Source organism: Topomyia yanbarensis, unplaced genomic scaffold (assembly GCF_030247195.1).
Source record: "Topomyia yanbarensis strain Yona2022 unplaced genomic scaffold, ASM3024719v1 HiC_scaffold_10, whole genome shotgun sequence".
In the NCBI taxonomy this organism is placed as follows: domain Eukaryota; kingdom Metazoa; phylum Arthropoda; class Insecta; order Diptera; family Culicidae; genus Topomyia; species Topomyia yanbarensis.
Genome location: NW_026683225.1, coordinates 299,527 through 323,324, shown reverse-complemented (window position 1 = coordinate 323,324; position 23,798 = coordinate 299,527). Strand labels below are relative to the sequence as shown.

The 23,798-nt window shown below is 38.8% G+C and overlaps 2 protein-coding genes across 4 annotated transcripts; both read left to right on the top strand.

Annotated features, from left to right (window-relative positions):
- Window positions 1–3,407: 3,407 nt before the first annotated feature.
- Window positions 3,408–7,370, top strand: LOC131694567 (transcription factor GAGA-like). Of its 2 annotated transcripts, none has more exons than XM_058983043.1 (5): window positions 3,408–3,937; window positions 4,001–4,174; window positions 4,327–4,522; window positions 4,585–4,731; window positions 4,790–7,370. In XM_058983043.1, exons 1-5 carry the CDS (start codon window positions 3,722–3,724, stop codon window positions 5,467–5,469), a joined length of 1,413 nt encoding a protein of 470 aa, XP_058839026.1. In that variant the 5' UTR covers window positions 3,408–3,721; the 3' UTR covers window positions 5,470–7,370. The 2 variants fall into 2 exon arrangements, with proteins under 2 accessions (XP_058839026.1, XP_058839025.1); XM_058983042.1 differs by having other exon boundaries at window positions 4,309–4,522.
- Window positions 7,371–10,373: 3,003 nt separating this feature from the next.
- LOC131694555 (RNA-binding protein cabeza-like) lies at window positions 10,374–22,929 on the top strand. Of its 2 annotated transcripts, XM_058983028.1 has the most exons (8): window positions 10,374–10,528; window positions 10,659–10,850; window positions 10,958–11,075; window positions 11,723–11,760; window positions 21,454–21,569; window positions 21,637–21,910; window positions 21,978–22,383; window positions 22,465–22,929. In XM_058983028.1, exons 1-8 carry the CDS (start codon window positions 10,519–10,521, stop codon window positions 22,502–22,504), a joined length of 1,194 nt encoding a protein of 397 aa, XP_058839011.1. In that variant the 5' UTR covers window positions 10,374–10,518; the 3' UTR covers window positions 22,505–22,929. The 2 variants fall into 2 exon arrangements, with proteins under 2 accessions (XP_058839011.1, XP_058839012.1); XM_058983029.1 differs by lacking the exons at window positions 10,374–10,528; window positions 11,723–11,760 and having other exon boundaries at window positions 10,670–10,850.
- Window positions 22,930–23,798: the final 869 nt, after the last annotated feature.

Sequence of the window (23,798 nt, the reverse complement as noted above, 5' to 3'; positions counted from 1 at the left end):
CATGCATACCAAAAATAAGCTAAAATTAGGTAAATCGCATCAAAGGTTTTAACACAGGGAACAAACGTCCAGCTCCAGCGCTGAAGTTGTGTAAAAATCAAAGACATTTTCGAATGTATTTGGGATATCATCACCGGCGGCTAGCATAGACATTTTAAAAGGGTCGACTTATTTATACCCACACTCAAAAAAAGTAAACGTTATGCCTATTGATTTTACACATAGATTTTTGCAATTAACGGAGGCATATAGACACTATTTGCTGGCATATAAACCTAATGTGTGTATTTACACGAAATATTAATCTTACATTCACATTTCATAACTATTGGGCACATAAAACCCCATTCTATACCAATATGCACAATAACTTATGTGTGTGCATACATAGTTTATACAGTTGACACATAGAAGGTATGTGTGCGCGTGATAACAATAGCATTTCTTCTTCATATGAATTTTAAGCGGTTTGAAGCAAATATAATTAACGTTTGGATTTTTTTCAGCGCAGTCAAATCTTTCCGAAACCGGTTCGGAATACTGAGTGGATTCAGTATATGGATTTCAGCTCAAATGCATCAACCGATTGAGTTAGAATCGATTGTTTCCTTTGAGCTGGAATCACCAAAATTTGGTTGTCCTATTCAATTTGAATTTAACCTATTTGACAGATCTAGGAGCAGATCACTCTAGGAATGTATAACTAATTTGCATCAAATTAGAAAAAATGCATTTAATTTCCATTTTTGCATCAACTTTGCACTCCCTCGCAGAAAAGATTACTTAACAATACGCTGATCCACTTTGTTCGATGTTTTGTTGAATGTAGGGCTGTTTTTTGTAGGGTTCCCACTGGGACGTCCAAAAAATTGTTTCAAAATCGTTAAACACGGGTCCAACGATGGACGTTCGTTGAACGGTTATTTGGACGTTATCCAAATTGGTCCAACGAACGTCCTTCATTGGACGACCAACCGTTCTTAGAGGGTTTTGACGTCTTACACGCAACGCAAACTACATTGCACGCAACGCAACATTGACAGCGCGAGTACCGAATTCACAGTAATTTGCCCTGAAATACTGAGAAGTTGGTGATTGCACTGTCAATTTGACAATCTCGATTGCTGATTTTCGGCAAAGTGAATCTGTCGAATGGATTGAATACAAATTTCTGAACTTTCGGCATCTTTGATTACTGAAGCTTTTAACAGATGGAAATTCAGCATGTTTTTGCTGACATTCGGCGAATAAAAATTGGTGTGTACTGAATCCATTCAGGATTCCGGACCAGTTCCAGACTGATTTGACGGGTAGTTGGGATAAGCTAATGTTTTAACGTATTTTCATTCATATGTTTACATAAGTTTAAATGTATTTGTTCGATCAATCACGCGGCGAAATCACCCGAATTTTTTTTATTACTTATGTTATAAATCTCATTTAACTAGATCTCGATTCATCGCCTTACGGCATCAAGAAAAAATCCCGAAATATGCGAATTTGCCTGACAATAAACATAATGTCAATTTCTAATTATGGATTCAAAAATCCAGAATTTGTTTCCTGATAATTGAAAAAAGTCAATTGGGTCATTAAACCATATGCTGTTTTTATTTTTTTCCGATGCAGCTAGCATTGAAAATACGTGATCGAACTTTTTTCACTTCTTTGTACGCAAAATAACATTATTCTTGATTTAATGATCCAATTAAGAGAATTAAAAGTGTTGGCTAGAAAAAAATATTTTTGCATACTTATAGAATAACATATACTTCTTCTGAAATTCTAGATTTGAAATTTTCAGAAATAAATTTTCAATGCATTGAGAAAGAGCTCTGGAGACTTGAAATGTCTCCATTGTCTCTATTCCTCTTGATTAGTTGGTATGCAAATTAACCACAAATATACTCATTTCTGAAAAAAAACCTTTCCTTGTCAAAATGATCCGAAATAGCTGGAATGATACTACAAGTTCTCTATCAGATAACTTGATATTGAACTTCAACTGAATAGTTCCACTGAGTCGAATCTCTCAATTTGTTTTCGACGATACTAACAGCTAAACTCAAAAGTATCTAAATTTAAATTAAAATAATCAATAGTTTTGACTTGTTTTATTCTTCTGATACAATTGTGTTGGATGTGTGAAATGTTATTGCAATTTTGAAATTTGTAATTTTTGTAATTTTATTGAGTACGATAACCTGTTAGTACAGACTTTGAATCTGGTCAAGGAAGTTACTTGGATAGCGATAAAAACCTTCCTTGACCTGATTCAAAGTCTGTACTAACAGGTTATCGTGCTCAATAATACGCTTCAATTCAGTCAAGCTTAGTACCGCGCTTGAACGTAAGTCACAGACTAACAGACATAACACTATAGGGGAATTCCCTTAAAAACATCGATCCGGCCCCAAACACTAATTTGCTTGTGGGCTACCCCTTAGGTTTAGGAACAATTTTCCCAACCACAAATATATTTAAAATGACCGTTAAAGCGGGCGATGCATTGTATTTGAGTGTTATGTATGTTATTCTGTAGGTAAGTGTCCAACATACAATACATGAATTACATTGTTACACAACTCAAAGGCTCGCGAAAACATTTCCCATTTTATGAAAAACCCCTTTTCGAAAGTTGTTCGCAGCCATCATGCTTCGTTGGGGTACTCATTGAACTTGCCGTTTACTAGAAAAAAACGGTGTATTGAGATATCGAACGTTCAAAATAAGCACACTGATATCATCTTTCCTCTTGAGTCCAGCAACGGATTATTTGCCTCCAAATTTGCCGTAAAATTGACCATTTTTTCCGCAAAACTCAAACGCAGCTGCATACACGGAAAAATAAAACAACCCGCAGAATAAGTTCGTTTAACTTAAATTTAGGTAGTTTTGAGTCTTGCGTCGCTTTCGCACTTATTAGTGTTGTAAAAACAAAGAGAGATATTCGACTCTAAGCCTTCCATGGAATTAGGCACTTTTGAGTTGTTTGAGGTATACTCAAAATTAGGTAGATTGGACTTAAATTTAGGCATATTTTACTCAAGGTTGAGTATAAAAAATCTGTCAATGAGTTGTTTTTGCCGTGGTTAAAGGGAAACTACCTTCAACACAGTTACCTCATTTTACCTTATTCCACGATACCCCGAGATTGAGTCAAAAGAGCTCATCTTTTGGTAGTTTTCCATATCCGTGTAAGGTTAATAATGGCGGGAATAATGTGTCAAGTAACATGCGAAAAAAATTTTACATTCGACTAAAATTTCTGTGGTATCTTTATCATACATATTGACTAGGTTCTGATTATGTGTGTACCTATCATGCGAACTGAACGCATTCCTTATTGCGATCAAAATCAAATTGCGTGCATTGAACGCACTCTTAATGACAGCTGCCATTAGCAGTGCGTTCAGTGCTGTTTTCTCACCATCAGAGCTGCTGGGCATTATTGTCATTTTTCACTAAAAATATAATTACTATTTTAATGGTTTCCAATCCTGGATAGGAAAAATGTTGCCTTTGCAGGTTGCATCCGTTTAGTACCGTGCTCCGAAAATCGATTGTGAAAGAAGGCGATCAGTGTAGTGCGAATAAGGGCAGTTTTTTCGTCGCAGTGAATCGGAGCGATTCTTCCTCCCTATACGGTTTCGATATTCTTCCAAAACAGATTAGTGTTTTTGCAGCTCGCTTCGGATTCGACAATCCGCCGGAAGGAAAAATGTCGACAGGTCTAGTGGATAAGTCGTTCGCCAGCAACGACGAGCTGTTCTATTTAAAATGGAACAACTTCCAGAAGAACGTCAGCACCCAGTTCGAAAAGCTACGGGAAGAAGACGATCTGGTGGATATTACGTTCGCATGCGAGGGCAAAAAGTTGACCGCACACAAACTGGTGCTGTTTGCCTGTAGTCCGTTCTTTAAGGACTTACTAAAGGTTCGTCTGTTGTACAGGCTGTTTAGAAATTACCGATTGCAATGAGATGTTTTGTAATTTCAGAAAAATCCATCGCCTCACCCAGTGTTCTTCATGAACGATGTCAAGTACGACGTACTAAAGGCAATTCTGGAGTATATGTACTTGGGCGAGGTGCATATAACCAATGAGAATCTGAAGGATTTTATCAAAACAGCCGAAGGGCTGCAGATTCGGGGATTAAGCAAGGAAAATAATGTGAGTAAATGGGGTTTTGTGCAAGGTATGGGATTAGAGCGTGACGGGTTTAACAGCAAGGTGATGGTAACTAACACAGGCCAAACTGGGCATGTACTGTACTGAATTCCTACTTCCGTTCTCACCAACATTAGGCTTTGTCCAACACACAGGGCGACATCGTGATGCCTCCGTCGAACCAGGTTCCTTTGCGTAAGGACGATAAGCAGGACAATACGGTCGAGAATGTGCACCTGTTGGATGAATTCTGTCGCAAGCGTCCGGAACCGGTGGACCTTAACCATGCTCTCATTAAACGTGTTAAAACAGTAGACAACCACATTGCGACGGTCGGGGGACAGGATAACGGTAAGCCAGATGTTAGGAATCTTTGCAGGGATAGTTTTTGATGTTACGTTTTTATACTACAGTAAATGTGGAGCCAAAGGTGGAAATGGTGGAATACTTGGATGCGGATGGAACCAATCATCAGTCGCCAACGTACTGCAGCATGGATAATTTTACGGAGAAGAGCAGTTCTCGGAACAATATAGCGCACATGAGTCAACTCAATGCAGGTGAGAATATCGATAGATGTTGAGGGTTTTTTCACTTTTCATCTTTTTGCTATTTCAGCGGGATTCGCGCAAACCACGACCCAACCTAGTAGTTCAGGCCATCAGCAACAACAGCAGCAGCAACAACAGCCCCAGCAACAGCATGTGCAGCAGCATGAGTACAAATCAGAAGAAGATAGCAGCTGGATGGACAAATCACTGGACAACATCTCGGTGAATTCTGAACAGCAGAACGTCAAATATAAAAGCGGCAAATCCGGTGGGAGTCGTTCCAGCCGTTCTACCGACGATAAAACCAACTGTTTGACTCCACGCTGTTGTCCGGTGTGTTCACGCCTCTACTCCAACGTGTCCAACTTAAGACAACACATGCGCCTGATCCACAATCCAACTGCTGTCTGTTGTCCAATTTGCCAGAAACACTTCAACTCGGAACTTTATCTCAAACGACACTACTCATCGATCCACTCGATTAACCCGAATAGCCAGGGCGATGGAGATATAGTAGATCAGAAACCACCATCGACTCAGCTGACCACTCAGCAGCAACAGCCTCCCCAACAGCAGCAGCAGCAGCAACAACAACAGCAGGCCCCACAACAGACCCAGCAACAACAGCAGCAGCAGCAACAACAACAAGCGTCGGCTCAGCAGGCAGCAGCTCCGACAGCTACCAACACTTGGAATCCATATCATCATCACGACACTACGCAACTGGTGAATCCGTTCATCAAATAATCACTGGTAGTAGCCGGTAGTAGTCGGTCCCAGTTGCAATTACAGTCGTCTCAACAAGAAGAGCAACAGCAGCGGTGTCTTTCCCAGTTGGTCACTATTTGTTCGATTGGCCCTTTCGGTGTTCGACCCAGTGATGGTTGGTCGCAAAATTAGAGCGTACCGGTCAGTTCGGTATCCTTTAGAACGTTTTGTATTCATTTTAATGTGTTAATTTATTCGAAATTTGTTGTTTGATGTGCTTTTTACCAGTTAACAATGTCGATGGCAAAGGTGAACCATAATAGCATCACGGACGTGTAATAATATTGATTGTTAAAGGAGGACTAACAGTGGTAAACAACCTTTTGTTGGGTTTATTCTTTTAATATACTATAATTTCAGAGCAAAAAAGCTTGTGAAATAATGAACAAAGTAATTTTGTTTATAAAAGTCTCTAGCCTCACACAATTAGCGCTGTCCATCGTGAAACCTGCCAAACAGTAGTCGAACATACATAATATTTTCCCCTGTTGTCGTTGGTGGTAATCCTGAATACAGCGTCGCTTGTGTTTAGGATTATGTGGTACATCTTTAGAGGTCATAGCCGAATGAAAACCGTGGACCATCCTAATAAAAATTGATGTCGTTAAAGTACAGTAAAATAATCAAGGAACCGAGATGGCTGCTTTGTAGCATTCCAGATGAGTAGCAATTGCATGAGGCTGACAATGTTCTACAGTGTTTATTCTCGTTCATATGTTCCGAAATTGTAAACGAAACCACGGTCAACAGTTTCGATCAAACCCAGACTTAGAAAACTAAGTAAATTGGAAAATTTGACGAAAATGGCTCTTCTCGGAGCGGGAAAATTATCAAAGATATTTCGTTCGAATTATCTACGTCACTTCGGTTATGTTCTTGGTATTATCCATTACCAATTTTTTAAATTAATTCTACTACCAATCCCAGAAACCTATCCAAACAACAAAAGGTGACCCGTTGGGAGAGTATGCTAGGGCCGAAGCAATATATCGATTTCAAATACATCTTTCGACTACACCGATAAACCCAGTGAGTCAGGCCACAGCAGTTAGGTGGTTCCTTTCCCGGACATCCTACTGTGTAATTTTGTACAAACATAAGATAATATTAAACTACACAGATTTATTTAGTTGACGTAGTTTCCTATAAAAACATGCAATCGTCCAGAACAAACACGTGAGACGGTACATAATTACACAATTATCTAATATTAATTAAGAAATACATAATTTCCGCTTCGGATTGGCATATTCAAAATTAAAAATCACAGTAAAAAGCAAATGTTTATAGTGTAACTTAAACTGTACTTAGAATTAATGACGTGACAAAAAATTGTTTCTTGAGTTGAGCCCAATTCGCCGAGGAAATGTACAAAACATTAGGGCATTTTGTTTCTAAGGTAACAAAGTCAGATTACGCAAACTAGGAAAAGGGGGAAAACAATTTAACCGTTACGAGTTGATTTTCTGTCAATATCTAGTTTTTGTTTGTTATACTTTTAACCCTTAAGATAATTTTACGGTGTGCCTGTATGTGTTGGAACGTTACTACATTTAACGCCTGCATCTTTATCTCATCGGTTGGGATTTCCTTCGTGCGTTGGAAACCACTATTCGTTTTTTGACAAATTAGTTTAAGCGGTTTAAAACAAATACATAAGGTATGTAGGATTAATTGACAGGAAAAAAATATATAATAGATATATAATTTGACTTGCATAGTGAGTTAGACCAGATCAATGGAAGCAAGAGTATCGTTTTATGGTATAGAAACCTGCTAATGCTCGCTAGCGGGCTGTGGCATTATAGATACTACTTGCATGTAAATAAAATTGATGTGGCATGATTGAAGCAGTAAATAATAAAGTGAATTCAAGTAAATTAATGCGTTTTAATCAAAACATCGATTGCATACTGATACGCATTTGTTTTTATCTAAAGAACATTTCAAGCCCCGGAGATGAAAGGTGATAGCTCTATTATACATCCAGCGACCCATTTCAAGAGCTCGTGTATTTTGAGATCTCCTTCGTATACAATAAGCCCACGCACGAATACATTCACGTAACATTTGGATACGTGCAATATATGCCCACTTCCAGAATGCAAAATAATTTTTCGATCCTGGTATGCATTCAGTTTAAGGAAAATATTTTGATAAATTATAGGTATGTGTCGAAAAATAACATAAACCCATCTCATCAACGTCCGGCTCCTTATCAATTCGATCATGAATCGACCAAAGGGCCGAAGACGCAATGATATCGAATCGAGAAAAATAGCTTTGAAAATTCGCTTCAAAAAATTAAATCGTATTTTAACAGTGTTTGCATACTGCGCTTTCAAACGTATTGAAACACTTCAAAACAATACTAGTTTTCGGAAGCATTACGAAAATATTTTATATAATAACGTTTTCGTTGATAAAATTGAAAAAAATATATTTCGCCGTGTTGTTATGAAATGTTGATTAGGCCATTTTTGAGTAGCCCTCTTATTTTGACCACTCACAATTTCGCCCTGCAGTGTCGCCAGAAAACAAAAACCAAATGTGGGTTTCGCCGTGCTCGCCGGAGGGGAAAATTCTTCCCGGGCGTATCAAGCAGTTGGTTTTTGTTTAGGGCGACACTGTTTACGGGCTTTGTAAACAATGATGCTGTCAATTTCGCCCGTACACACTACCTTAGAAATGCAGAGGCGTAATCCGCCTGGCGGCTTGTTTACAGTCGAAAGTCGGTTCCGCCGTTTTGTTTTTTATTGATTTTCATGAAGTGTGAATCATTTATAAATGAGTTTTTATATTTATTATGAAGTATTTTTACTCCTCTTTAAGATATTACTCAAATCTCCGTTTGTGTACATTTGTTATATAGGCCCATTTGTCGGTTCACGATCGAATTCATTGATGGTAATTCCAAAGCGGCATATTTTTATTTCCTCAAATCTATCCTACGGTAGATCGAACCTAAATACTTGTTACAATGTGAGCACAAATGAGATACAAAAACCAACTATTTAAAAAAGTCGAAGGTGTAAAGGTGGTGCTCAGAACAACGTAACTTTTATTTATCTTCAATACACTTCTCAAAATTGACAAAACTGCTAATATTTGTTCTCCTCATCGGAATACTGCCTCGGCCGAGCAGTTGTTATAGAATTTTTTTAAAATTATTTATTTGGCACAGCTCAATGCGTTAGCTTAGAGGAGCCATGGGTCTTTTAGATATTTACAAGAATTAAAAAATAAAAATAACAATAAATTTTATTTTGAGCCTGTAAGATCCCGTGCGCGCAACTTACTATTGCGAGCGGAGATCTTTTTTCGCGTCGGGAAGATGTTCCTTCTTTCGCCAACTTCGTGGTTACCCATGTTTGTCTCGTTGTTGCTTACGTCGGTATCATCATCTTGATTACTGCTGTGATACTCGCGATCAGATCTTCTTTCTGGCTTCTTGCCCTTGCGGGTCCCGAATGTGAACACTCCATCCTTGGTGGTAGCTTCTTCACTGGTGTTATTAGTTGTTAAGTTTGAAGCTTTTGTAGTTGTCATTATTGCCTTAACTGCAGCCACAAATTTGGCAACCGATTGTGGTTCAGGTAAAGATATTGGGGCTTGGGTGTTGGCATTTTTTTCTGCAACTGAGCATTCCTTATCAGTTTCTGGGCAGGGTTGTCCGTAGTGCGCCGTTCGTTCATAGAATTGGCACGTATTAGTTTGTCCCTGATATGTACAAAGAGTTCGCTGTGTAATGGCATCACCCCCTTCTGTGTTGTACTGCAGGGCAAGGTAGGAGGGAATGGGTTGGTCTACCCGCATTCTCACCACAAAGACGCCATTTGAAATACCTGGGAAGTAGTTTCTCCATGTGTCCTCCGTAATAGATTCCACTGCTCCATAATGCGACATGAATCTTTTAATTGCCACTTTGCAAGTAAGTGGAGATAAATCATGTAATGTCACTTCAATATTCCCATTATCCATGTATACAGGGATCTTGATTTCAGCGTTGTCACAATAAGCACGTGCTTTAAGTTGTTCTGCGAAATGAATCTTTTCGCCTGGGTGAATTAGTTTAATGTTATCAGCACCGCACGCCTGGCGTGCTCAAGCTGTATGCAGGTGACTTCCGAAAACCGAAGCTGCATTTTCACCTTCAGCAGATGTTCCACATCACGAATACTTGGTCTTATGCGAAAAGACCTGAAGTCAATGGCCACTGTGTTAGGCCGAATAATCACGTTTTGTTGATGAGACTCAGTCATCTTGATAGATCACACAAGAATAAAAATAACGGTATCCTTTGTTGTTCGGACAACGCACACAAGTAACTGTTTTTTTCGTTCGCTTTACACTGGCTCGGACAGAAGCAGGAGCACATTGGGTATTGTGACCGATGCCTTTGATGGTTGAAAATAGACTGAGTTATAGAATTGATTAAAAATGATAAAATTAGCCACCAAAATCAACGAAACTGAAATAACGTAAGTGCAACAAAGATACCAGAACTAACGAAACTTAGGGCCGATTTCTTCACTCAACGACGAAACTGTGAGTGTGATACTAATAACCTCGTAACTTTATTTTTTTCTTCATAACGCTTTTTTGAATGTCTTGATCGCGAATGTTCGTTCCTTTCAATGAAAAGTTGATGAACATTTTAGATGAATAATTGGCGCAAAAATCGGTATGGTTTGTAAATAACATTCAAAACAAAAACTTCGAGCCTTTTTCTCTGTTTGGGTAAAATGCGAGTTACGCTCTTTTCAAAAATTATGCTTACTTTTTTGAAAAATTTCCTGACAGTTGACCTCTTTATAGCAGTTGATCTAAATGGCGATACCCGTCGGCCTTTTGCGGTCTTCAAGCGTTCACTTTCCGTCCATTCCGCGTTTTTCTTCATCTCGAGGAGGACGCGTGTGATTTTTCAAGTCAAAAGTTGCTGAGAAAAAAGATTAAAAAAGTGTTTTAAGTTCGCAATTTCTTGCTCAAAGCGTGCATTTACTTGCCTAGTACGGGAAACTAGAGGAAATGGCAGATCGTAAGTATTTTTTCGGCGTGAAATCACCCTCGGTAGATTCGCGACACATTCACGAATGGGTCCATCCTCCATCTTGAAGAAACGTTGAGAAGCCGACTTGGACGTAAAATCGATTTTTTCCCTTTTGCAGAATATTCCTCTTACGGCCAGCAGGATTTCGGCGGCCAAATGCAGTTTTCCGTTCCTCCGCCTGCGATGCCGCAGACTAATTTCAACCAGCCACCACCAATAGGCGGTGGAGGTGGTGGTGGTGGTTACGGTGGTAGTGCCGGTGCATATGGTGGACAAAGCGCGGCACCCGGTGGATATGGGGCCCAAAATGGTTAGTGTTGCATTATTTTCTAACCTCACTTTTTTCCGCTCTGCTCGTGGTGTTATTGGTTTTTGAATGTACGCTGGGCTTTTAAATAATTGTTTTTCGTTTTGCAGATTATAAATCAAATAATCGTGACGGCGGTTATGGCGGTGGAAGCCGCGGTGGTTACGGCAGTGGCGGCCAGCAAGGCGGAGCCCGTGGAGGTGGTAATAATCAATCCGGAGGCTACAGGTGAGAATCGATTCCCCTGTTCAGTCGTTATATTGCACACCAATACGGTTATCCTGAGACACTTGAAATTGCACTCCGCTGGCCTTTCCACCATCCTTTCCCTGAAATCCCATTTCACTATTTATAAATTGCATAGAAAGGATAACATTGTTGTTTCACTTCAGTATTTTTCGCGAACAATGCGATTTTCAAAAGTTAAGCTTAATTGCAATTCTAACGACTTAGTTCACATTTTGTATTTTTTATTCAGATACTTTGATTCAAAATTTTAGTTTACTCAAAATAAAAAAAAATAGTACAACGGTGGCAGTCAACTAGTAATTACATTTTACACCTATATAATAGCTACAGGTAAATTAAATATATACTCCACTGTTAGTTAATTGCCATCGTACACTATACTAGTAAAATATCCACTAAATCCTCCAAAAATCCCAATTACCCTTCTCCCGCAAAGCAACAAATCGCGTCAACGTGTTTGGTTCACTTTCGAAAAACTGGACAGCTGCGACTAACGAAATGTTGAAAATTTGCTAAATTGCAATCGTTACTTATTCGTCCTCCAATCAATCATCATCAATACCAAATTACTACCTTCAAAACAAATGCAAATGTGTAACAAAATGGTTTGGTTTCGTGTGTTATAGCAGTGGCGCCGGCAACAAGGGTGGTTATAATAGCAAAGGTAAACACCGATCGACTGTTCGGTGAAAAACACTTTTTTTCACTGTATACTTACCTATTTTTCCTATTTCTATACGTAAACGTAAAAAGCGAAGTATTTTTTTTAATTTGAGCGTTTGGTTAGTTATAGAAACGTAAATTGTCGTACATCTTACGGTTTCGGATCCGGTGGGTCCGACTGGTTAACTTGTGTCAATTTATTCAAAGCGTTAGGGTCTAAATGAACAACAAACTAAACAAGCTTTCGCTACTGTGGTCTTTTTACATCTTAATTGAAGTGATGCGTTTGTACCATTTTTCATGGCGCAGTAGCGAATGCTTGAATCTGAGAGTGTATTGTGCGGCAAAACAAAACAAAAAACGATCTTCGAATAATGATGGTTACTGTGTAAAATTGTCTAATTTTGAAATACGGTTTAACTTTGGATTAGGTTTGTGAAGGATTATTGATAAACGTGAAATGGATTATTCGTAGCATTGCCAGGGCAATACTTTACAGAAATAATAGAAAGGGAACAACATATCGTCTTGTTGGTGGTTCTGACCGTCCTGGTTGTTTTTGTGGGATTGTTTTTTTATGTTTGCAGTGTGTGAATAGCAAAGAGAAGTTATTGGATAATACTGTACACGAAGCTTTCTTGTGTGTGCTAAAATTCTGTTATTTTCTTGGTATGTTTACTTCGGCCATTGCTACCGCTGGAGATTTAATCATCAGCGGCTGCTGGTTTAGATATTCTTGTAATCAACTTTGACTTTGACATGTTGTAGTCTGATTTTCATAGGTACATAGGATAGTTTGAGCACGAGGTGTGCCTTTGAACAAAGTCAGAAAAAAAGAAATAGAGCGGACTAACTGTATGTCTCCATCACTCACCTTCAAGATAATGTATTCATTCTGACTTAGAAATGAAACTTTTCAGGACTAAATATAAATTATTTAAGTACTTTGAGTTTATTTTCCCAAATTTGATTTCAACTGATAAGGTGGTTCATGTTTTTAAGATCTTAGCAACAGCAGTATACAGAGTTTTTCTACAATTGAATAGAAATAATGTTGAAACAATAGTTAGCAAGAGTCGTTAATTTACTGACAATTTACCCGAGAAATGTTGGGATTTCAACAATCAAAGAAATGAGTGAAACTTCTATTCAAAACAGAACCAAACAACAATAACCGCACATGATAGAATACAAGTTTATGCATTCGAAATTTCAAAATATTTAGCGATTTTGAAAACTTATCGTTGATACTAAGTTCCATGTTCTTGTAAAATTTAATCGTGTGCTTAACCCTCCGGAAGTCGCGCAAATGGCCCACTGAACGAGAAGCCGCTGGTGTGCTAAAACAATTTCGCTAGATTTTCAGAGCTGCGTGCACTCAGTGCACTTGCGCGACTTCTGGAAGGTTAAGGTTAAATTTACTGTGTATGGTATGCCTCAAACAATGAATAGGTCACTGAATTGAGAAAATAGCACAGCAAGTAACAACATATACAGCGAAAACCCTATTCGTTCGCTGTACAAAAAAAAATTCGTTCAATGGACTCTAGCAGACAAACCAACGAGTAAATCTTGAACATATTTTTGTAATTTTGAATAGGGTAGACGAGCCCTTATTCGTCTTTGGAATGTCACACCATTCCGTTGATAGCCTGGTTAACTGTCACTGGACTAAACTGCCTAAAAAAGTTTCAACATCTTTGCTTCGTTCCTAAGAAACAATACAATGAAAAATCTGGCCTGGAAAATGTAAAATACTCGCATTTGAGCGAAGTGAAAAATCGGAGTGCAACATACCCTTATTCATTCCACCATTTAAGCTAATGCGTTGAATAGAGGCAGCAGATACTGCTCTAAATTGTGTGTTTAATTGGCTGGAATGAATAGATGTGTTAAAATGAATTAGGGAACAGTTACACCACAGATAACAGACATTTAGGCTAGAACAAAAAAATTTCAAAAACCTGTGTAAACTTTCAAATTGATAAACGTTGGAAATCCGCGTTTCACTATTGCCATCTGCGCAACTGTTTGCTATACGTGTTTGACAGCTGCACTCTAACTGCATTGTACCGATCACTGCGCCATCTACAAACGTTTGCCAAACGTGTTTCAGACGTCTGATTTATTCGGAATCTCAGTAGCGGGTATTTACACGATTCAAATCGAGCCTAAACGTCTGTTATCTGTGGTTACACTTTGCAAAAATAAATGTTTCACTTTTCTGAAATTTGGACTGGAAGACCTGGACCTTTAAGAGAAATTTATACAAAATACTCAGACATGGCTATCAGGTTACATCTAGGGGTCGGCGAAAACTGTTTTAACAGTTTTAGTTATTAAAAAGAAAGAAAGAATATCTCGATTTTGTCAATTTTACCATTTTGTCAGGCTAAACTACGCTGAGGATAAGGAAAACCAGTCTTCACTGTATTCTTTTACCCTATAAGCTCACATTTATTATTCATCTTATGATAATCAGGTGTTGTGGGTCTGCAATTGGAAGAGTGTACTATGTAATCTAGGAATAAAACCACACAACTTTAAAATTCCCTTCAGTACCACGGACCGTTTTACAGTATGCTTTCTGTCCTGTCAGCTACAGGGTTCAGCGAGGAATAAGAGTAGATGGTACACAAACAATGTTCAAATATTAAGAGAATTGTCACATGATGCTGCTACTGCTACTGCTCCACCGTACAGCGAAATAAAATATACAAACATAGCAAAAAGGGGTCGGACTTTCATCACTACAAAGGTGAAGGAGAACGCTGCAGTACGAACTCAGGTCATTGAAGATATCAAGGCATACACCATGTACATCGGCTTCAGTTTGGCCATACAATAATGAAAAAACTGTTCAATTAAGAGTTCGACAGGATGTACTGTCCACGAGAGGAGCATCGATGGCTATGTGAAGAGCCTCGACAAAAATTTTGAAATATTTCGTCTACCACTTTCTTTCATCAGATCTCATCCGCTGTTTGACATTTGGGTACTGTTGAGGAATAATATAATGAATCGCCTAATGATCGCAGTGGGTGTAATATTCACTAAACTCTCAAGCTTATGTTTCTCACTAACGACAAATTGCAGAACATTAGGTAGATGATGGATTCCCGGCCGTCTTTGTGAAATGTGGTAACGGTGTTTGGTTACTTCAGCTTCTACAGGTCTAAGCAGTAAATCGTACTAGTAAGCGAATGAAGTGACTGAGATACATTACATTGCTACGGACTACGAAAATAAAGAATTAAGCTTTACTGTTACAATGATACGCATTCTATGCGCATAGTTCCACCACATTCGCTTCCTTTAATAACGTTACAGCAAAAGAGCTTATCACCCTTATCCTTTTTTTACGACGAATGCGAGAATCGAACGAAAGTGGTTCGTATTCTCGTTTACGACATCATAATCAAACCCAATTAAACCCATTCCGGAACCGGTTCGGATTTCTGAATAGAGTCAGTATGGATGATGATGTATTTTGATGTATGCTCAGTAATTTTCGATTCTCATTCATAAAATGAAATTAAAGCAATGTGCATCAAAAAATACAACTAAACCATAGTTAACACGAGTAATATGTATATCTATCAGGCTTCCGTCTTACAATACCATCACAAGCTCGCAAATCTACAGAATCGCGCAGCGACAAATAAATATTGCTAGTGTTTTTTCGTTACCCCAGCTATAAGTTCAATATCGAAGGTACCAATATCATTCTGAATCTCCAAGCGAAAACGAGTGTGCGGAGGGAATAATGAAAACACTCTACTACATGCATGGTCTCATTTTCGATTTCGCAAAGTCGTCGCTGTTGTGCTATCTTATGACAAACGCCATTTTGGGGTAAACTGAGTTAGATATGCCACATCACTTGTCTAAAAAATCTCTACAAAGTGGCGTTTTCAGAATTTTGACATTCTGCTTGATTACTGAGCTATAGCGAAAAACGTGCTACGAAATTTTATAATTTTTGGTTCGAATGACCGTGTCTGGGTATTGGCTCAAGTTATCTTGATGTATAAGATGTTTTTACGTGTAAAACTATCTGAGAAACACAATGGCATAATCATTTTTAAAACAAAAATACACTAATTGTTAGAAAAATGCAATTTAAGTTTTAAACTGGAAATATAGCATATTTGGCAACACTGTAACCAAAAATAACTATTTTTTATAGATTCCCTGACTCATTTCCTTCAAAATGCATGTCACCGATTGTCTATAGATCAAATGAAACCAAAGATATGAATAAAAGTTAATAATTGATGATTTTTTTCCAAGGAAAATTTTCCATGCATGATTATGACACGCCATACAAATTTTGTCATCAATACACACCTATGACACGTGTGAGTGCGACTTTTGTTTACATTTATAGACAAAACTCGCAACTTAGTCAACGGATCTTCGTAATATTTGAGAGATTAATACAGAATAGATAGAAGCATCGATTGTCTTCTTTGAGTTGTTCATACCATTTATAAGTTTCAAGATATTCAATCTCAAACTTTAAAAATCGTTTTTCTCGAAATGTGCAAAATGGCGCTTGTCATAAGATAGCACAACAGCGACGAAGTGCTAGTGGTATGGAAAGAAGCTTCGTTCTTTCGTCAGCTTCGCCTGATTTTGGCAAATGAAAAAAACATTTTTCGACTCTGGTCTTCATGTATTTACGGGCTGAAACATAGGGTCTCGCTCTACCATATTGTATCCCATTACTTTGACATGCGTGTACCCGGGGCAATGTGCCAAACTAATAGGCTTAGAATATGTAAGAGCGAGATAAAAAACCATCAGTGTTAACAGCGGCATGCGACCTCTAGTAGTTATAATCTCTTTTGTTTAGGGTTTCCGGAGAAAACAGCATCAGAAAATACTAGGTCCTATTTACACCGATTTGATATCATCGATGCAGTTGAAAATTCAACTGTATCGCGCACTAACACAACTGCACAAGGATTAGTCAATTGAGATACAGTGAAACCCCGTTTTTATCAGCCCCTTGGTGAATTGTAGGCTGATGAAACAGGGACATTGATAAAATCGGGTCATATATATTTTTTGTCTTTTTAATAAACCAAAGCTCTTAAAATATTTTTCTTTAGTCCCAAGATATAGCCTCATAACCCTTTCTGATTATTTTGTTTAAATTTCCCTTAAGGGTGCCTAACAGTGCAAAATTCATAAAAAAAAAATAAAAATTTTATTTTTGCATATTTCGGATGCCTAAGATAAAAATATGCTCAAGAAAGGATTTACTGGAATTAAAGTTGGTTCGTCTGCTAGAGCCCAGCAAACTATCAATTTTCATACAAAGCTAATAAAATCGGAGGCTGATAAAATCGGGTCTTTACTGTATACAGACTTTGACGGTAGTCAACATATGATGGGCTTAGCCGCTTCCAGGCCCATGTCGCCCGTGTAATAGCATTGGCCAATGCTATTACACGGGCGACGTGGGTCTATAGGGTTGTTTTGATTTTAACAAAGGCAGATGTTAGCTACGACAAAATGGCTGCCTAGCAGGGACCTTACAAAAAGCGATTACAGGAAGAACTTTCTCCTGGTTTGCTCCAAAGTAGGTGCTTCCAATTTACTCGGTACTGGAACAAAGACAAAGTTTACATGAAGCTCAAAATAGCTTACGCTACACAGCCTGTTACACGAATTGTTTTTGAGAAAAGGAATTTCCGCGTCATTCGACACGCAGAAACGAATCCACGATAACCGCGCTACCGTATCTTTCGAGAACCTGAGTTCCGGCGAAGACTACATATTAAGAGGGGGTAAGGGCTCCAGCGTAAAAAAAACATTTTTTTAAAGATTTTGTTTAGAACTTTGCGAACTTTCATTCCAAAACAACTTAACCGATTTCTTTCAAACTTTGCATACACATACTATGTAAAAAATACCTAACCCCTACGTTGAGTTATTGAGATAAATTTTCAATTAAGGGTTTTTTTTACTCATTTTAAATAAAAATTACTATTTTTTACGAAAAATTCCGCCTTTTTATGAGTAAACTGAGTTTACTGAGATCAGTAAAATTTTATCGGGAAATTTATTCTCACATCATTCAAGGGGCCTCAAAATTGAGCACTTTTTTGGGAACAAATTGTAAAGCATTTACTCAATGGATTAAGAAATTTTTTTTTTGAAGATCCATGTTCAGACTTTTCAATTTTACTTTTGAAGACGAAAAGAAAAATCTCTCGCGACCTTGAAAAAATTCATTGATGACATTGATGTTGAAACTGCATGAATCCCGCTTAAGTAAAGTTTTGGCAAATTGGGTAATCTGTAATCAGAAAACTCATATTTTTTCATAATCATGGTCACGTTGGCTATGTTTAGATGAGAGAGATTTTTTTTATTTTAGGATTTGTAAAAGTTATGTAACGATTTGTAAAAATTCTCAATATTTACGTTATTTTTTGGCCCATTAGGGGCCATAAAAATGGAACAAATTGACATTTTGTAAATCCCTCTCGATCAAATATAGCGGCATGTTTTCTGAACAATTGGACAAAAAATTATCGAAATCGGACCAGTACTTCCATGAAGTCTTACTTGACCGCTTAAAAAACACTACTTTCGGGGAAACAAGTTTAAAGAGAAAAACTCGATAGTAGTAACTTACTAGATAATCTCCCGGGTCCGCAGAGCGCACCTTCCCCTCACCAAAATGTTCTTGGCTTTGCACGACACCCACTTTGCATTCAGAACGAGTTATACGTTCACTATCGAGTCGAGTAGCACATCTTTCAGCTTCAGTCCCCAAGGTAATTCCCATCACCTCCATAGCTTGTAAGATCGATGAAAATCCTTGGTTGATGATACCGACTGCCAAATAAGTCGCAACATTGACCACCTACCTGCCAGAATTCGTGCATGTGTTTGGTGCTAAGAAACAGATTCCACTATTCAGAAACTCATCGATGTTTTGTGCGTGAGCTCATAAGCATCTTTCTGATAAATCATTAGTTGATAGACTTTTGTAGATCCTGACATAATCGAAAGTTTCTAAAGTTTCTTTTACTTCAGCCTGACGCCACTTGCACCAACTGTCCTCGCCGGGTGAACACTTTGAATGTTGGGGAATTTCGTTCGATGACGAGCAGTGTTCGAGGGAAGCCCAGATTGCATTTCGCATATGTTCTCCAGAATTTGAGTTTCTCCGAATCGCCAGCCCATAAAATTTTGCTAGCTGTCCGATTGATTTGTTCGTCAACTTTCCCTTTCCTTTCCCACCGATACCTTTGTTTTCTTTCTTCGGTTTTCGTAAACTCGTTCCCATATGCTTCTCAACAAGTCCGACGCATTCTTTCTTCTGTACGATAATCACGTCCCCAAAAAAAAAATGAAGCCATTCACAGACGCTCACATATACATAAACGATCTAGAATGGACCGGTGAATTCTTTAAACAATGATTTTTCCATAGACAAGTTACCAAAGAGAATAGGGAAAGAGACGAAGAGGAAAAATCAGTCAAAACGGCAACACTCCCTTTATGATGATTTCAGCACTAGAATTTTGGCAACCGCTTCCACAGGCAGCACTTTAAATGACTCCTATTATAGTTTGAAAACAACCCGTTTGTCGATCGTTGGATTTGTTTATCAAACGATGCGCATTTCGAAACAAAGAGATGAAATAATTCTAAAGCTTGTTTTTACTCATACATATACTCTAGAATGCACCTCACAATCACGATTGAACCAAATTCTGACGAAAATTGAAATTTCTTTTTTAATAGATGTACAATTATACTTATCTCCTCCAACTCAGGCATGAGTAATGTTTATTTACATTGCACGATTGGTCTGCTCAATAAGGTATTTTTGGCTTCACACTATTCTTTCCCTATTCTCTTTGGTTCACACTACAGAGTTAAGGTTCAAGTTACCTTTTTTAAGCATGTGTTAGAATTGAACGCTTGGAAGTGTGCGTAGGAAAATTTGTGTTCAGCTTTGCCACCGGATTATCCATTTAAACCTTTTTAAAACTCTAAAAGAAGAATATCAGTCGATTTATTAGATCATCACGATTCAATTCATGCAAAATACCTGCTGGAAAAACCATCGGCTTAGCTAAATGGTGCTTTTGAAAAAGTGGCTGTGGTTTTTTCATAGCGCAGTTGTGTTGCGTACCCCAGCTCGGTGTGGTAGTGTGATAAAAAATCACAGCCACTTTTTCAAAAGCACCATTTAGCTAAGCCGATGGTTTTTCCAGCAGGTATTTTGCATGAATTGAATCGTGATGATCTAATAAATCGACTGATATTCTTCTTTTACAGTTTTGAAAAGGTTTAAATGGATAATCTGGTGCCAAAGCTGAACACAATTTTTCTTACGCATACTACCAAGCCTTGAGGTAACTTGAGCCTTAAAACACGTTATAATAATTAGCAACAAAAAAATGTCATCAAGATAGCGTTAAAACACGTTTTGTGAACGTAGTATAAGATGCCTGAAAAAACGGAGGATATATCACTTATTTACGACAAGAAAATGAATCTGAGATCAAGCGACTCGTAACAGGTTATGTGTTAGTGCACTCAGGCGGTGTAGTTCCACGGAGCTGTGCTCTATCAACAATGTAAGCGAGGTTCATGACTAAGCTGACCAACTCTGACGAAAAAATCCGCACACTATGCGAACTGTTTGCCTAAGCGTGGTGAACGATTAAGCTTCGTTGCGGTATGGTGTGTTTAGTGATAATTTCTCCGGAATCAGGTGTCCGATCATTACGATTAAGGTGCCGTTAAGATATGAAATATGAGAATGCTTACGTATTACATATTTCGTAATTAGTTAAATGGGTTGGGTGTTATTCCCGTCAGAGTGGTCGTGTTTGTTTCAACTTTATCTGTCCTGTGTTCCAGGTTTAATCTATAACAATATTAGAGCATTGTAAGACATTGCACTGGGTTTTTTGTCGTTCTGATTATTTATCAATGACAGTTTTTGTTGACTTGCTACATGCTTACATGCGAATGACGTCAACATTTTGTTCTAATAATCGAAGAATACTTGAGTTTGCCTGATGTAGTTTTACCTTTAGTCAAGTATTGACGTTGAACGAACAATTTTCATTCTGGTACAAAATGTGTCATCTGCGTTTCCGCAATCCTAATTCTAACCTGGGGTCACTAGAAGAGGGTGATCATTTGTTTTACCTCGTAGAATTACAGAGGATATTCAGTACCGAAGTATCGATTAGACATAAAAATCCTATTCGTCCGCCCAGTATTTGTAACGGACGGATGAGTTTCGCTCGTATTATCAGTGTACGAAAAGTTGTATGGAAAGTTAACCGGCATTTCAAAATTCAGAAATTAGACAATTTTGCAACACACATTACGTGATATCACACAGAACCTACCAGAGTCCAAGAGTACCGACACAAGAGTAATGAAAAGAGGATCCTTAGAGTAACACAGAGCGTAACAATAAATAGTTTTAAAGAGTCAAGCGTAATGTTCATCAAGAGTAGTACCGTGTTTAAAGAGTAAAGAGTTGAAATCGGTCAAATTTTAGAGTATACTTTTAAGTAAAACAAAAAAAAATAAGCTCCCCGCTTCACCACTAATGCAGCATTTTTTGTTGTCGTCATTCTTTTTCCATTCTTACCCTACTCACACTTACACAACTATCGAAAACGAACCAATGAACAATTAGGAGCCGGAGAGGGTGAAATGGTGACTCAGGAGGACACAATTTTCATCCAGGGCATGACAGTGGAGACGACTGAAGAAGAAATTGCCGAGTTCTTCGGTGCAATCGGTGTCATTAAGGTAGATTGGCGAACCGATCGATCTGTTGGTGGTTTTTATATATAAAATTATTTCTTGTTTTTTGCAGAAAGATAAACGCACTATGAAGCCGAAAATTTGGATGTACAAGGACAAGGAAACGGGTCGAATGAAGGGCGAAGCTACCGTCACCTACGAGGATTCGAATGCTGCCCAGTCCGCAATTCAATGGTTCGACAGTAAAGATTTCAATGGAGCCATCGTGAAAGTGTCATTGGCGACGCGCTATAACAATTGGCAGTCTAGAGGTGCTGGTGGACGTGGTGGTGGTGGTGGTGGTGGAGGTGGATTCAACCGAGGCGGTGGCGGTTTCGGAGGCAACCGTGAGTTAATAAAATAGTCAAATTTTTGCATTAATTAAGCGTCGGTCGGTGTCTATATGTTTTCCAGGCGGTGGTGGTGGCGATCGCGGAGGTGGTTACGGCGGTGGTGATCGCGATGGAGATCGTGGAGGTTCCCGCGGGGGTTCAAGCATGGGTGGAGGCGGTGGTCGCTTCGGAGGTGGTGGTGGTGGTGGCGGTGGAGGCGGTGGTGGTCAGGAACGAGATGGAGATTGGGCATGTGGAGAGTGTAGCAATAAGAACTTTGCATGGCGCAACGAGTGCAATCGATGCAAAGCACCCAAAGGCGATAGTGCTGGTTCGGGCGGTGGTGGTGGGGGTGGCTTTGGCGGCCGGGGTAGCGGTCGAGGCGGGTTTGGCGGAGGTGGTCAACGCAATAGCGGCGGCGGTGATCGTGGTGGTTTTGGCGGTCGTGGTGGCTCCCGAGGCGGTGGCGGTGGTGCTATGCGTGGAAAGTAAGAACATTCGTTCAGCGGGCATATATTTGCTAGTTGCAACATTATCAAAAATCACAAACACTTTGTTTTCAATTACAGCGACAGGAACCGCGGAGACCAGCGATCGAGACCCTATTAAGATGTCTGCAATGTAAACTAAGCCCATTTAAACTGAATTAATTTTTTTTTAAACTACCTTCTGTCTGTATCATCACTCACTTCCAATCAACAGAACACAAGTAAGATTGATTTTGATTCAAAACTTCGAGGTTTGAGAATCTATTACTAAAACACTTGACGACGGAATGAACATTCGGTTAACCACCGGCGTAACCATAACGTCCGGACGCATCTACTGAAGCTGTAGCGATACGTGAACTTAGTGTAGGACTTTTAGCTCGTAAGGTGTATGTAATGTAATCCTCTCATTACAATCAGCATTAGAAAATTAGTCGCGTAGGACTCAATTATTCAGAGACCTGTACGAATCTGCTTGTCGTAACAGTAATATAGATCGCAAATGAAAAATACACTGCATAAATAAAAATTCTCTGCGACAAATTACGTTGGTACTTTTTGATTCCATATCGAACTGCTTCCCTTCTGCGTACGTAGTTTAATAGTTTATTTGCCCAGTTTACGGGTCCTATTACCGTCAACTCGCCTAGTTGGATAAGGTGAGAGCGAAAAAAGCGACCACCGCAGTGACGGAAATCACCCTAGGTGACAGAAGTCATCTAGCAGAGCGATTCCAAGAGCCAATTCGAGTGAAGACGGTCTCCGTGAGATGAAAAAAGTGAAAATTCTATCCGATGTTTTCGTTTCGATTTTTGACAAACATCGATTGTATCCCGTTCAAAACGACGCGATTTTTTCACAATCGATCTTTTTGCCTCGAAAATCGTTTTTTTTCATCTGATCTTTTTGCCTTTCTCATATAAAGAAAGGCTATGCAATCACTGTAAAAATCGACTTTTTAACCGAGGCCCGGAGGGCCGAGTGTCATACACCATTCGATTCAGTTCGTCGAGATCGGCAAATGTCTGTGTGTGTGTATGTATGTGTGTGTGTGTATGTGTGTGTGTCATTTAAACTCACACAATTTTCTCAGAGATGGCTGAACCGATTTTCGCAAACTTAGTTTCATCTGAAAGGTATAACGTTCCCATAAGCTGCTATTGAATTTTTAGTTGATCCGACTTCCGGTTCCGGAGTTACGGGTTGAAAAGTGCGGTCACACAGCAAATTCCCATATAAACTGGTACCACCATGATGTTCAAATGATGTAAAACATATCAAAATTGATGTAACATTACTCTAGTTTGCGGGTCTGGATCACTAATGATCAATTAAAGCAGCTTTGACCACATTGGCCACCTATGACGGTTCATAACGCCCCCGGGGAACTCGCCAAGTTCCTAAACTAATATCAC